At 31.3% G+C, this 17,168-nt stretch overlaps 1 protein-coding gene across 1 annotated transcript in view; it reads right to left on the bottom strand.

Annotated features, from left to right (window-relative positions):
- Positions 1–17,168, bottom strand: part of LOC134691290 (glutaminase kidney isoform, mitochondrial-like) — an 85,774-nt gene that overhangs the window by 34,416 nt on the left and 34,190 nt on the right. The window contains exon 8 of the mRNA XM_063551735.1: positions 15,122–15,180. Within this exon, the coding sequence (XP_063407805.1) occupies positions 15,122–15,180 (59 nt within the window). The remainder of the gene's footprint in view (positions 1–15,121; positions 15,181–17,168) is intronic.

Genomic DNA, 17,168 nt, shown 5'->3' with positions numbered 1-17,168 from the left:
AGATGAAAACTTCGGATACAATTTATAAACAAGATACCCTAAGGAACATTCAGTAAAAGTTTGGAAGTATTTGGCCCAGTAGTTTTAGAGGAGAAGATTTTTGTAAAAGATTACTAAGATTTACGAAAAATGGTTAAAAATTGACTATAAAGGGCAATAACTCCTAAAGGGGTCAACTGACCATTTCGGTCATGTAGAATTATTTGTAAATCTTATTCTGCTGAACATTATTGCTATTTACAGTTTATCTCTATCTATAATAATATTCAAGATAATATCCCAAAACAGCAAAATTTCCTTAAAATTATCAATTCAGGGGCAGTAACCCAACAACAGGTTGGCCGATTCATCTGAAAATTTCAAGCCAGATAAATATTGACCTGATAAACAATATTACCCCATGTCAGATTTGCTCTAAATGCTTTGATTTTTGAGTTATAAGCCAAAAACTGCATTTGACCCCTATGTTCTATTTTTAGCAATGGCGACCATGTTTGTTGATAAATCAAAACCTCGGATACAAATAGTTTACGACGACAGACGACGACAGACGACGGACGCCAAGTGATGGCATAAGCTCACTTGGCCCTTCGGGCCAGGTGAGCTAAAAATAAACGGACGAACGAAGGAACAAACAGATGCACAGACCAGAAACCTCAATGCCCATAAATGGGGCATAAAACAACTGCAGGACAATAAATTAGGCTTATTTGAATGTATCCCTCTAATCTACATACATACTATTTATCTTTTCTGCAACAGCCACATTTTAAATCTTAAAATACAAGAATAGGAAAACTCTTAGAATAGAAAGATTTAAAATGGATATTGCTTCAACACCAACAATTTGAATAGGGTACTTATAGCAAAAGTCTAAAGCTATTTAATTTGATAGGGTTTTTAACATAACTTTTTAGCACCGCTCTTTGGCTAATTCATGACAGCCAGTTTTTATTGGTGGAGTAAGCTGGAGTGCCTGGACAAAACTACGACCTTTTGATAGCTATATAAAAAAAATTGACAATCCTAGTCACTTAAAATAAGATTTGAGATGAGTGCACCTGCACGAGAGAAGTTCGAGCTCACAACCTACTTGGACAACTCCGTCACAGAAGCCCCTTATTTGATTAAGAGATACTCTTTTCAAAGTCTTTGATTTTATCATATGCTAGGAAAAGACAAGAAAACAAATATTCAAATACCATAAAAGCAACACAAATGTTGGCAAAAACACCTTTATTTCTTTGTATAATATGGACATTTAATGGCATTTATAAGGATGTTACATACTGGAATTCAAAATAAGAACATCATAAATGATACCACATCAAATGTATGGAAAATAGTTTTCTGTATCTTTCATGTGAAATCATTTCAAATGTGAAGGAACAAATATATATTCTGAAGAATCACAAGAAATTGAAAATATTGTACAATAAATGATTTTGAAATGCATGTTTTCTAAAAAATAATTGAGAAATTTTTAAAATATTTGCTGAGCCACAAATTTTTCATGCATAACACAGGAAAAAACAAATCAAAGAAAATGTAAAAAATAAATCATTCAACTCATAACAAAAGCCCTTGTGTATAATATAATAAATGGTCAACAAATAAAACAACAACAAAATATAAAACTCTTTTGTAGATAAACTATGCAATAAACCTTTTGAGAGATTAAGGTTATGGATTAGAGATTCAAACAATACAATAGACAACTTTCGAGTTCGATGCATCTTCGTCAAAAACTCTGGTTTTAGTGAACGTCCTTTGTGCATTTAGGGGCATCGTCACTGCAATTCCAATGTTGAGCAAGTGGTTGGAAAACTATAATTCTATATTGTATGAATTATGCATCAAATTGAATTCTCAAATTTGACAATCAACACTGCTGTCATTAGCGAATTGTCAGTAACTACCTACAGAGCAACCATTATTTCTAGTTTATCCTGCACAATGACCATCACTAAGACGCTTGATGAATGTAAATAGTGCAGGGATACAGGCAACCCCCTCTATCTGGTAAATGACGTCATAAAGGCATTCATAATTGATGAGTTTTTGCCGGTAACGGATAAACTCGAAAGTGGTCTATTAATCCATATCATTTCCATCACCAGAAATACTCTTTTACTATATTTATAGATTATCGTTGATCACCATGGCAATGAGATTGGTTTTCTCGCTTGAGCTGGGACAGTGAAAACTAGAAAAGCAATTGAGTTGAGATGACCAATGATAATCTGTTAATCACTATTTATCTATGACAACATTTTTAATTTCATGTCCATTTCAATTGCAATGCCACTTCCTCCTTAGTTTCTCACAATAGTTTTCCATCTCAAGAAAGTAACACGATATGAAAAACTATCACAAAAAAAGATCAAAGGAAAAATGCACAAAATAGCGATAAACTGATTCTTACATCATTTGAACGATATTGGGTAACTGGATCCCTGCGTTTTTCCAGTGATAAATATGACTGCTTCACATATTTAAAACACTTTTCTAGACTGGTATGTACATATAAAATCAAATCAAACCCTGACTATAGAGAACCAGTTATTGAAGCAGTCATAAGAAAGTTATCCCTATTGGAATATCCATCCTTAGCTCAACATACTGATGTAGATTTTACCCCCAACAAACGCACAAATGATGTAGAATAATGAAACATAAAACAAAAACTTTGATGAAAAGATAACAATAAGAATCATGCGTATTACAAACATTTCAACATGTATAAATTATTAAGTATAATGAGAAATACATTGCATAATCATAAAGACATTCTAAATAAATGCAAAATAAAAAATAAAATACACAGCACAGCACAACTGAAGTGGACTAAACAACATCTCCCTTTCATCTGTTTTTTTAAAGTCATTACCGTTAAGAGACAGCATACACATTAAAGGGTACTGTAAATGTATTGTCAAGGCAAATAAGAACATATCTGGTTTATCAATTGTTAATATATTATATGAGATAATATAAATGGACTACAACATTATTTAACCAATCTTTGGAGAAAAAGCAATTTTTGGTCCCATTTTTGTCCAAGACTGAACTTTTTTTTAAAGAAAGAGTTGGGGGCCCTTTATTTCTGTTTATATCAATTGAAGAAGGTTCTCAATATTGAAGACTCATTTCTTTGATAGGCCACTAGTCTAAATGCCACATGTTAAGATGGTCATTAATATAAATTTGTTACTTCCCTCTCATCTCAAATGGAATTTATTGAAGATATATATTGTATCAGGTCACTAACACACTATGTAACTAATAATATTTACCCTTTAAAAAATCGAACATTGCTAAATTTTCAAACATATAACCAAACTGACAAAATAAAATTTATGGAACAATGACTAACAAACAAAATATGAATAAAACAAAAGTATTATGCACAATAAAATACCGCAAAAACAGAGTATTTTTTTATCATGAAAAAATATCAATAAAAATCTAAAATCTTATAAAGCTTCTACCACGAGGGTCATGGACTGAAGGTCTTGTGTCGCAATTAAAAAAATACCTTAAAGGTCAAATGTATTTTTGTGTGTATATTTTACAAATTCTTATAAAAATAATGACCTATGATCACAAGACTTTATTCTGGCAAAGAATACAAATTCATCTGGACTTGTACTGAGACTTAAAAATATAGGTCAATGTGACCCAGTTTTTTTTTATAGCCAAGACATCTTCACTATCTCCAAGTTGCTTACAAAATTTATGGCAACTTGACATTTATTTACAGTGGATTCATTAACAATACAGATTTTTCATAGACATTTGAACAAATTTAATACTCGATAATATACAGATTTTAAGTTACAATGACATGAACAAGAAATGGAAACAATTTTTTTTCTCCATCCACAAAAGTCATCACCAACAAAAATAAATGCATCAAAGATATTTGCTGTTCTTTCTATTGGTTTGTAATCGGTTTGTCATATTTAAATCTCATACATATTATGGTAATAAATGAAAGAACACATTCCTGAGTCAAAAGTATTTAACCTGACTAGCTGTACATTAAAGAGTTTTTGTATGTTATATACTTTTTATACTTTTTATACATAATTTATAGTATGGAGATAAAAGATACAATGCATCTTGTTAAAATACAAATAGTCACAATACAACTGATTTGGGTATTTACAAATTATTTCAGATCTTACAGATATACATATATGTACAATGTATCAGCTGCAATGTATATGTATAAATTTCATATAAATTGTGTAAAAAGATAAAATTTCATCTGTTAAAATTACTAACTTGCATCCCATCCCCCAGACAACATTTCTGTCAAGAAAAAAATAATTGAAAATGAGTAAAAATCCTTATTCTGAAGAGAAAATTAACAAATGAAACTGCGAGCTACTACTCACTGTTGATACCCCTTCTGCAAGTGTATAATTTCAGGGGTATAAAAAGAATACACCTTTTACATTTCTATATTATTTGGTCAATCTTCTGGTGAAAATGGCAATGTTGGGTCTAACTGGTCAATTTTTCAAATAAATATTTTGTATTTTGTCTGTGGCTGTTTAGTAAATATAATAATAAAATGCACCAATATTCTAAGTTTGCAATATTCTTTATTTTGTATCTGTACCACTCATGGCTTTTTCAAACAGCTCCAATCTAAAACGAACTAGAGGCTCCAAAGAGCCTGTGTTTCTCACCTTGGTCTATGTGAATATTAAACAAAGGACACAGATGGATTTATGACAGAATTGTGTTTTGGTGATGGGGATGTGTTTGTAGATCTAACTTTTCTAAACATTCTTGGTGCTTACAATTATCTCTATCTATAATGAACTTGGCCCAATAAATTCAGTGGAAAATGTAAGTGAAAATTTACAAATTTTATGAAAATTGTTAAAAATTGAATAAAAAGGGCAATAATTCCCTAGGGGGGTCAATTGACCATTTTGGTCATGTTGACTTATTTGTAGATCTTACTTTGCTGAACATTTTTGCTGTTTACAGTTTATCTCTATCTATAATAATATTCAAGATGATAACCAGAAACAGCAAAATTTCCTTAAAATTACCAATTATGGGGCAGCAACCTAACAATGGGTTGTCTGATTCATCTGAAAATTTCAGGGCAGATAGATCTTGACCTGATAAACACTTTTACCCATGTCAGATTTGCTCTTAATGCTTTGTTTTTGGGGTTATAAGCCAAAAACTGCATTTTACCACCATGTTCTATTTTTAACCGTGGTGGCCATCTTAGTTTCAGAGGAGAAGATTTTTGTAAAAGTTTATGGAAGACGACGGACGCCCTTTGGGTCAGGTGAGCTAAAAACTGGCTGAAAAACACAGTAATCATGGGTGTAATTCAGCTTAAAGATTACTTATTAAATCTCATATACTATGTTAACATTCATTAAATCTAAAACTCATGAACTATGTTAAATCATTAAATTTTAAGTTAACAGTCATTAAATTTCAATAACTACATTAACAGACATTATATTTTAGGAACTAACTATTGGTCTAAAGAATTTCTATTTATAGCCTTCATCAAGAATCTACAGTTGTATTGTCTTTATCTTCCTCTGTGTAGGGCTCTAATATTTTCTGTACTTCTGTGTGCCCAAATCTTACAGCATCATCTAGTGGTGTAAATCCCCATCTGTAATATTTTAATTTTACAAAATATGAAATAAATATTTACTGTGGTACTGTACATAGCGCTACAGGGAGATAACTCTGTGAATTTCAGCAGACGTTTTTTAAAATCACTAAATTTTAAGCTTCTCATTGATAAAAATTCGTGTTTGTCAAACTGCTATACATCGAATTAATTTTTTCTGATAAAGTGTGGGGTTCAAGTTTTTTTTATTTTTTTTATTTTTGTCCTTTAAAAATTTTATGAAAATTTAACAAGCCAAATTAATTCAAGTGAAAGTATTAATTTGGTACAACCATAATATTTATGATCCTTATTATACAGTGAGGGGGGATTGGAGCTTTATCGGAATCCTGGATCAGGTGTTTTTAAGCTCTGGATTTCGGGATTGACCCTTTCAGGATCTGGGAAATTTTTTTTTGAATTTCGGGACCTTGGGATTTTGTGTTTGTAAGCCCAGAATTTCGGGATTTCGTATTTTTAAGCCCGGGAATTGGGGATCAGGACCCCTCCTACCCTCCCTCTACAGTGGATATGTAATACCGGTACATGTAATAATGAAATTTCAAATTTTAATCATCTAGTCAAAAATAAATTTAACAGTACTTCTTTTAATTTGAAATTAACATGTATTCATCAAATTTATAGAACTGGATAAAAGATAGAGATAACAAAATGATACCTGTCTCTAGGGAATGGATTGACTTTACATTTCTCCAACAGAAATTTAACAACGCTATCGTTTCCCTCAGCAGCCCCAACATGTAAAGCTGTTCTTCCATCATAATCTCCTAAGTTCATATCAGTACCTAATAATGCATATCTGAAAAATAAGGAATTACTATAGAATTTAAGACTTTGGATTTATGCTTAAGGTCAAGGAACAGTAAATGGGATATGTCCCAGATTTTGCTAAAAATTTGCATACAACCTTCGCTCGTTGAACTACAAATGAAAATCGAAAAAATAATACATTTATCTCTTTTATAATCTGATAAATTGCAGATTGATTTCTTTTAATATGGGTGTATATTTGTATAGAAAGCACATAAAATCGGCGAAAACCCTTCTAAAATTTGTCTTAAAATCGCCAAATCTGTAATTCCACTCCATAGATTTTTCTTAAAAAACAATATATTGTTTACACATAAATTTCTGTATTAATGATATAAAATAATCATAGGGTCACCGACTTCGTTTTTTGTCTAATAATCTATTTGTTCCCTTGTTGGTAGTGAAAAACGTCAAAAATCAACGTTTTACGGCCTGCAACGCGATAACGTTACGATTATTTCGACATTTTGTTGGATTGTTTCTCAAAGAACGCAACTTTGAATGAAGTATACCGTAAAAACGAAGTCGGTGACCCTATCTTTATTTTGTATCATTATAACGAAAATTTATGTATCAACAACATATATTTTTTTAAGAAAAATCTATGGAGTAGAATTTGAGATTTGACGATTTCAAGACAAATTTTAGAAGGGTTTTCGCCGATTTTATGTGCTTTCTATACAAATGTTCACCCATTTTGTAAGAATTCAATCAGTACTATTTCAAATGATAATTGAGATAAATGCAATATTTTTATCGATTTTCAGTTGAAGTTCATCGAGTCAGAGTTGTATGCCAAATTTTACTGAAATCTGTGACATAGCCCATTCACTGTAACTTGACCTTAAGATCTTTAAAGAAATGATCACATTCACAACTATAGTTGTAATTCAATAAACTGTTAAACAAATTGTGTTGACATTGAAGTGATTTATTTAAGTAATGTTCTAACTTCCTTATTCACGTATTAAAACGTAAGATCAATCTTGACATACTCTGATGTCAATTTACATTTGCATTATATTCTTAACTTGCTATAAAAGTCATTCAAAAAAAAAAATAGCTTGTGAAAATTATAGAAGATGACTCAACAGGAGGCCCAATACCACAATTAAAGACCCGCACAAATAATTATTAGTTCCTTATTATTATAGTGGGTTTTTTTCTTTATCTTTGTTATCTGCCTTTCTGATTCATTTCTTAGTTTTATAGGGTGGAAATGAAATAAGAAAGTTAAAATAATTTTTTTTTAGATGCATTATTTTAGCTATTAAGCAGTGGGAATGGGTGATTATGCCAGTTGCAAAAAGGTGAAATTTATATTTTTTCGGGACATCTCTTGACTTGTCCTTTCTTGATGTGTTTTGGATAATTTTATTACCTGCACCGAAATAAGTAACTTTTTAAGACAGAATGAAAAACTTATAATACACATTAATTTTATCCAAAATTTTGCAAATTCACAGTGCGATTATTTTTTAATGTGAACAAACGTTATAAAGAAATGATAAGGAAATTAATTGTGAACTGTGGCCACGAGAGCCCAGATTCAAAGGTATATCTGATTACTTAAAAACCAAGTAAACTGACATTTTAATTGATTATTCTAACCGAAACTCTATTTTGTGTTGTCGTACAAAGGTCTAAATGATGTCATTTGATTGTCTCTTAACATCCAAATTTGAAATTCATAGTCGTTAATGCTAAACTAATGATAATATTTGTCGAAAACTTTACTAGTTTTAAATGAGTTTTATGTATTACACAAACTATAAGTGTTATCTCAATAACCACAAAATTCTGACATGATGGATTTTAATTTGTGGTGAAATAGTAATAATTCAGATATGTTTTAGTGCTTGTCCGAGAGTAGGAAGAACGTTTGACTATATTGAACTAGAAAAAAATATTGAAATAACTTTCATATCCACTACATTGTCTACATATACAAACCTTCTTAGAGCTGTAACATCTCCATTATAAGCTCCAAACAATAGATTAACGACAACTTTGGCCCTGGATTCTGCTTTCCTAATTCTAGGATCAAACTTCTTAGGAGAATGTATTAAGCTATCGTAATTATGGAAATTAAATTTCTCAACAAAATCCTACAAAATAATATCAAAATCATAAAACATTACACAAACTCAAGTATTTGGTAATAAATAATAGGACATTCATACATGATTTGGGTTTTAAGTTCTTTTTCTGTTTTGGCATTTAATCATTGTTGAAGGCTGCAGTGACCTATTTTCATGACATTGGTTATATCCATTTCATTCAATTTTCTAATGCATAGTTGTCATATTAACAATCATACCACATCTCCTTATTTTATCAAGTTTGATTATCAATACACAATAACACTGTATAGTTAATATAATCTTCTCTGATGGGAATACAATGAGACAGTATTCTTACAATAAAAATAACCCAAAACAGTAGACTTGTAAATATCAATATAATGTAATTCAAGGCTCTTGGGTTTTTTTTGCTTTTACCCATATGTTCCATTTTAGCCATAGTGTCTATGTTTCTTGACGTATCTTAATAATATTCAAGTTAATAACTAAAAACTGTAAGATTTCCTTAAAATAACCAATTCAGTGACAGCAACCAAACAATGAGTTGTTCTATTTGTCTGAAAATTTCAGGGCTGATAGATATTCCCTTTTTTGAACATTTCTTTCCAATGTCAGAACTGCTCTAAATGCTTAAGTTTTCTGAGATATATGCCAAAAACTGAATTTGACCCCTATGTTCTACTTTTAGCCATAGCTGCCATGTGTGTCGATGGATCAAAACTTCAGAAACATGTTATAAACTAGATACTCCAAGGAACATTTATTTAAAAATTGAAGGTATTTAGCCCAGTAGTTTCAGAAGAGATGATTTTTTTATGAAGACATTAGATGAGGATGACAACAAAATATTCTTATCCCAATTTGATGAAAATAAAGATTATGGTATTTTGCGCAGATGACAAGAATTAATCCAGATGTTTCAGTACCTTATAGTGCTATATATAAAAAAAAAAAAATTGATTGATAGTGTTAAAACTAAAAAAACAAATAGGTAGGAAGTAGGGATATTAAAATCTTACTAAATAACTTTTAACCACAGTCTGAATGTAAAAAAATAAAACTATTTTTGAATTAATTTTTTCCATAAAATTTGTTGCAAATATCTTTATCTATATAATTCTATCCATACCTTACAAAACTGTATTCCTCTGACACTGTTACCATATTTATCTAAGGGTGGAGACCACATACATATACCCATCACGTTTGGCACAACCAGCATTATACATCCTGACACACCAGACTTAGCAGGTAAACCAACCTATAAAATACAATTTATAATCAGTACTTTTAAGTTGTATCTGATATAACAAATAGTGTAACACCTCTCATTCAAAATATCAATATGCAGGAAGTAAAAGTAAATAAAAGTGACAGCACCAAAGTTCAAACTTGATCTGTATATTGGGGTAATAAGCACTGTGTATACAAGTTTCATAACATTTGGTTGAGGCAAACTTAAGTTAGAGACCAGAAACAAAACAATTAGCAATTTTGTAAACTCTAGAACACCACCAACATTCAAAATTGATCTGTATTTAGTGGTGATAATCATTGTATATAAGTATCATAACATTTGGTTGAGGCAAACTAAAGTATGAGAACGGAAACCAACTTTGGGATATACAGACTTACAGCTTGTTGTTCGGTGTGAGCCAAGGCTCCGTGTTGAAGGCCGTACTTTAACCTATAATGGTTTACCTTTTAAATTGTTATTTGGATGCAGAGTTGTCTCATTGGCACTCACACCACATCTTCCTATATCTATTTACATAAGTACAGACATACAGACGGACAAGGGTAAAACTTAATGGCCCCTCTGCTACTGCATTTAAGTGTAACACCTCATAATATCTCATTCAAAATATCAATATTAAGTTGAAAATGATATCATGGTAAGTGTAACACCTCTCATTTAAAATATCTTCCAAAAAAAAATAGCTACATTGTAGATTTAAAAATATCTTGCATTGTACAATGCACCTTACATATTCTACAGCTCAGTAACATACGGAAAGAAAACATAAAATTCACAAATTGAGTATGCCTGGTGTGCTAGATCCAAGGTTTGAAGAAAAGCAAAGGTAATTGTTTATAATGGTTTAAATAGCATAGAGTATAAGTACAAGGGAGGTAGGAATTTTATAAGTTTTGGTTAATCAAGAAATTAAGTGCTTAACAAAACAAAACAAGTGAAACTGCGAGCTACTGCTCACTGATGATACCCCCGCCGCAAGTGGATAATATTAATAGTGTAAAAATATGCAAGTGTTCTGTAAACAGGAAGTTGTCGAGTGATGAATCTGAAAACGCATCACACGGTATAGCTGACTTATATAAATCCTGAAACCAAATTTCAGAAATCCTTGTATTGTAGTTCCTGAGAAAAATGCGACGAAAAATATTCATGGGACAGACGGAATGACGGACTGACAGACAGAGGTAAAGCAGTATACCTCCCCTTTTTTAAAGCGGGGGTATAAAAAACAACATCTGAACCATTTATTTAAAATGAATAAATAATAACCATGAAAATTAACATTTTCCATCATCCATATAGAAATTAATACCATACAATATATAGAGATCAAGGTTAATACCAACCTCAAAGGCAAACCCTCCAGAGTAGTCATACATGCCACAGGAATGCATTAATGACAGAGTATTCCGTACAGAGTTGGTAGAAAACACCTTGTCCCCTGTCGTAGGACACACCCCTCCATTAGCTAGAGTAGCTGCTATCACAGAGGCAGAATCACAGTCAGCTTCTATTGAACAAAGCTAAAAAATAAAAGATAAATTATGTACTGTGGATTCATTTATTTCCATAGGTACCAATGTTTGTGGATTGAGCAAAATTTGTATATTCATGGATATTTAATTTCGTGGTTTAGTTTAAACATATTTATTTATAGTGGATTGGGAAACAAGTTTTGCAACTTATATTAATCCCTTTCCACTTTGCCAGTGCGAGTGCTGCCTTGTAGCGGCATTAGCCTACTCTTTTTCGAAATCTACAAGGGTGTTTTTAATGTGCAAGAGATATGGCTCTCTTAACACGGGTCAGTCATTTATCGTCCCCTTCTGACGGACTATCATATTTCCTCAAGACCATACTCGCAAATGGTGTCAAGAGAGAGCTGAAAATTGAGTTCCTGAAATTTTCATCCCGAACAGGAATTGAACCAGGAACCTTTGAGTTAGTAGTCTGATGCACTAACCACTACACCACGGCTCTCTATACTACACCACTTTTGCGGTTTTGCCGAATTCTATTTGAAAATTTGTTATTTGTTGGAAATCTAACTTTGTGGTTGACCTGTACCCACAAAAATCTAGAAAATGATCCAATGAAAAATAATGAATCCACAGAATGTACCTCCTCAATACTCACGATAGTATTAGAGTCAACTGCCATGGAAAATAATTAGAAATCAAAATACATATATAAATAATTTCGTCCTCAGTCTTTGTATACACATCTTTTTTTCCAAAACTGACCAATTAATGTTCTGAATTTTTTTTTAATCCAATTTATATATAGAACTTGACTAATTCTTCATTCAATAAGCTGTGTGACTACATTTCAAACCAATTGTAAAATGAGTTAGATATTTGGGTTTGTTTTAAATCTACATAAAAATTTGTTATAAAAGAATGCAAGTTATAAATATTACTATTGTTAGTGTTGTCATGGAGTATTTAGTTATCTGCTATCCACAAATTCACAGAATTCTGCATTCCAATACCAATAGACAATACTAATATCTCTTATCTAAATGACCCTGAATGAAAATGAAATAAATAACTTTCAAGTTTGGAAATGATATCTATGAGTTTATGACATGAATTTTTTTTTGCTAGACACTGATTATACTTTTTCATCAAAATTAAACATTTTATGTGATAATTACTTCAAGAACAGTTTGCAATAAGTAATGAGAATTTATTATTTTTCACGTTTTTTGTGGATTCTTTTGGAACTATTGAACAAAAAATTTAAATGTTCAACAAAATACAAATTTCTATCAGGTTGGATGCAGACTTTTCCATTAAAGGAAATTTTTCTGCATTCCACAAAAATTTGTTCACATGAAAATAAATAAATCTAATGTCTGTAACTGCATCACTGCATGCAATTGGTTGAGGTATTATTTAACTGAGAATAACCAATAATTCCCAGTCCAAATATCTAAATACATAGTTAGCATATATATTCAAAGAACCACAAAAGTTCAATCTCTCAATTCAAACAAAAATTTAATTTTGGACGCTTTGGACCTTAATGTGGACCATTTCGATAATGGGGCCCAAAATTTTATATAAAAATACATTGAAAGATTCAGCACACCATCATTTACCTGATGAAATGTTACTTGTACAAGTGTTGTAAAATTTCAAGCTATCAGCTAACAGATAGTGGCTACAGGGCACATGTAAAATTTGCTTTCTCACTACAACTCAACATTAATATGCTTCAGACTAAATTTTAAATCATTCCCTTTACCGAACAATGAAACAAATAGACAAGATAAATCAGGGAAGACAACTCATCAAAAACACATTAAATAAAATAATTAACCCAGTAAGACATACCTGGAAATAAAAATCCAATGTTTCCATCAAATTGGTTCCCTCTGGGAAACACTGAAAAGTAAAATATTTTTTTAGCTTATAATCACGTTTAAATGCACAGTCATAATGGATATCTTTGTTTCTTGTTTTTTCATTGGTCAAAATTATTCATGTGACTGAAAACAATTTTTATGTTTTTACAAAAATATGTATTTAAGGTAACAACCCTATTGTTAATTAAGTTCTATCTAAACCATATGTATTATATGACCAAGCATTAGAGTTCCAAAAGTAATTATCCATAAAACAATTGTGGAAAAAACAATAATAAAACAATGTTAAATGTCTTAGTGAATGAGAAAAAATCTGTAAAGTTTAGCATAAGACTGTGAGATCTTCAATTTTAGAGCTGCGTCAAGAGTTCATGATACACCCTTATTGTACAAGTCAAAATTGTGGCAAGATTATAATGGTATATGAAGATAAGAAGATAAAGGATATATACCAACGAAAGAGCAAAGTATCAGAGAAAAACCTTAAGATATCTAAAGGTCTATAAATATACAGGTGTGTAAATTATATGTTAAGTTCTAAATTGTTCGGAGTTGACTATTAAACACCAACATAAAATAACCAGATGTAACTAAATATTCTTCATAACTTGGAAACTCAAATAAGCATGAAAATCTTCAAATAATACTGAACCCTGAAAATAAAGTCAATAACTGTTTACCAAGTTTAGATGAGTTATTAAAACTACTCATAGTTAATCTATAATTTACTGGTTTAGTACCTACAAAAATGACAGATCTAAAGGAGTAGGTCCGGTAAGAGCCCTTTTTGGCCTCAAAATACAGCAGTTTTACAAAATTGATAAAATGTTAACTTTTAGTTATTTATTGAACAGTAGAGTGCTTCTGCTACATTAATATGGGCTATTTTTGACTATACAATGAACATGTATCAGGTACTGACACCTTAAAGTCATGCTAAATTACTGAATTCTTCACAATTCTAGCATTTTAGTTAAATTTTGGATGGTTTTCGTGTAAAACGAAAGTGGCTGCATTCGTGTTCATCCTTAATATTGACTTGGAAGTTGTATTTTATGATAATACATAACACATATAAAGGTTGAGGATGAACACGGATGTGGCCACTTTCACTTTTGACAAAAACCATCCGAAAAGTGACATTTTTCAGCATATTTGGTTCATTTTTCATATTTGAGCTGGAATCGGATTGTTTTGAATTACTAAATCAGTTCAAATCTTTCACATAAACTAATTGATTCAAATGAAATAGGCACTTTAGTGTTTGAAAAAAGGTCAAAATCTTTTGTCAGATGAACCTGAAATTTGAGGCCAAAATCATTACTAACTGGACCTACTCCTTTGATTGGGCATAACATAAATATGTCATACCTTATTTTCTCTCATATAATATCCCAAAGCAAAATTGCGGTCAGCTGTTTCTCTCTCAGATAAAAACCTATAAAACAATAAACAAATTACTCAATTTCATAGTTGAGCCAATATTTAAATACCTCTTTCAAAATTTCAAATGGTCTACTTTTCATTTTCTATTGTTAATCATCCATTTTTAGATGGTGACATTACCTTGGGACCATCTTTTTTCGCTCGTGTACTGTAACAACATTTTTAATTTTATCAAAAGAAAACTCTTTTATTATTTTTAGTCTTGTATGTTTTTTTTTGTTTAATTTTGGTTCATTTATGTTTCAGATAAAGTGTGAAGTCCATTTTCGATGAACTAGTATTCACAATACATGTAGTTTATGGCCAGCTGAAGGTCACCTCCGTTGTGGGATTTTCTTGCTGCATTGATGATCCTTTGTGACCTTGGATGGTTTCCTACTCTTTGGTTGGGTTGTTGTCTCTAATACAGCCCCTTTTTCCGTTATCAAACTTACTTGTATAAGAAGGATGTGTTGTCTATATCTACTTACACAGCATTATTGAATGCCAGATATTCTCCACCAGTCAATCTTTTAAACATCTTTGTCACCTAAAGTAATGAAGAAGAAACATATTTTTAGAACTTGTGCAATAGTTTGTAAGCTTTGTTCGATACCATATAGCGGGTTATTTTCGCAGGTGATTTTCATTGAAAAAGGTATACGAAATAATTTGGAGGTTATTATTTTGATGGATTCAATACTTTTATCAATACCTTTGTATGAACATTTTTAAATTCAGGCAGAATTTATTTTGGCGATTTAGTTCTATCCCTGAAAATAAGCGAAAATTTACACCCGTTAAAATAGCCCACTATATGGTATTTAACTGTACAATTCAGTTTTCATAATCATTTTTTTTATTAACTGCAATGATCTTAATTAACAAGGATTGGTAGTTCTTAGTAAATACCAAATACCAATATTAAGCAAATACATATAAAAAAGAGGTGGTATGATTGCCAACGAGACAATTCTCCAAAAGAGACCAAATAAACACAGAAATTAACAACTACAGGTCACTTTCAGCCATAAACAATGAGCAAAGCCAGTACCGCATAATCATCTATCAAATGCCCTGAAATGACAATGTAAAACAATTCAAGCTAGAAAACTAATGGCCTTATTTTTATTGAAAAAAATAAACAAAAAACTAATATGTAACACATAAACAAACGACAACCACTGAATTATAGGTTCCTTATATCATGTTCTTAAAACTAGATATTATCTCCCATTAAGAAAGAAAAAAGAACCTATTATGTGTAGCTCTCCTTGCTACAAAATGTATCCAAAATCAAAGATGTAGAACATATATATTCTATCATAATCATTTGGTAACTAATGTAATTACTGTCTCCTCCATGCCCGTCTTGAACATAAAAAGAATGTGTCCAAAGTACACGGATGCCCTACTCAATTATTATCCATGTTCCATGGACCTTGAAATATGGTAAAAATCTAATTGGCATTAAAATAAGGAGGATTATACTTCAGGGAACATGTGTACTAAGTTTCAAGATGATATGACTTCAATTTCATAAAAAAACTACTTTGACCAAAAGCTTTAACCTGAAACTCCCACCTTCATTTTCTATGTTCAATGGACCGTGAAATTGGGGTCAAAAGTCTAATTTGGCTTTGAAATTACAAAGATCATATCATATGCAACAAGTGTACTAAGTTTCAAGTTGATTGGACTTCAGCTTCATCAAAAACTACCTTGACCAAAAACTTTAACCTGAAACTCCCACTTTCATTTTCTATGTTCAATGGACCGTGAAATTGGGGTCAAAAGTCTAATTTGGCTGTAAAATTAGAAAGATCATATCATAATGAACATGTGTATTAAGTTTCAAGTTGATTGGACTTCTGCTTCATCAAAAACTACCTTGACCAAAAACTTTAACCTAAAGCGGGACAAACGAACGAACAGACCCACAGACCAGAAAACATAATGCCCATCTACTATCGTAGGTGGGGGCATACAAAATTTAATAAATAACACTCATAATGCTCAGATTTGTTGTCATCGTGCAACATAGTTAATAACACCATATAGGAAAAACATAGAACTCATTTTGTCATAAGACACTGTCAAACATCCATACATACTATCCACACTCATCTGTGTCCACACTTGTTCTAAGTAACAATTTTTTTATTCATAATTTGAGGTCATAGTTATAATACCCAACATTTCTGTATAATCCATGTTTGAATTTATTCTACAATCATTCAACTAATGCATATCTATTTACATCAACATAACCGTGTCAAGGTGTGCTATTGAGGACTTAACATGTTTTGCCTCAGTCCCTGACATATTCTGAATTTGCCTGTGCAAGATCTAGAGGAACCTTAATTCATTGGTACCTTTTTTTTTATACCAATCAATGAATTTGAATGGGAACATATAGTTGGAAACCCCTTTGTCCTGGGTTGGGAACCCCCCATCTTTAAAATGGCTGGATCTGCCCCTGCAATAGCTGTCTCATTGACAATAATCTCAGATCTCCTTCTATGATATAGAAAGGAC

The sequence above is a fragment of the Mytilus trossulus genome, chromosome 11, assembly GCF_036588685.1.
Source record: "Mytilus trossulus isolate FHL-02 chromosome 11, PNRI_Mtr1.1.1.hap1, whole genome shotgun sequence".
Taxonomy (NCBI): Eukaryota; Metazoa; Mollusca; class Bivalvia; order Mytilida; family Mytilidae; genus Mytilus; species Mytilus trossulus.
This window is presented reverse-complemented; position numbering and strand designations above follow the sequence as displayed.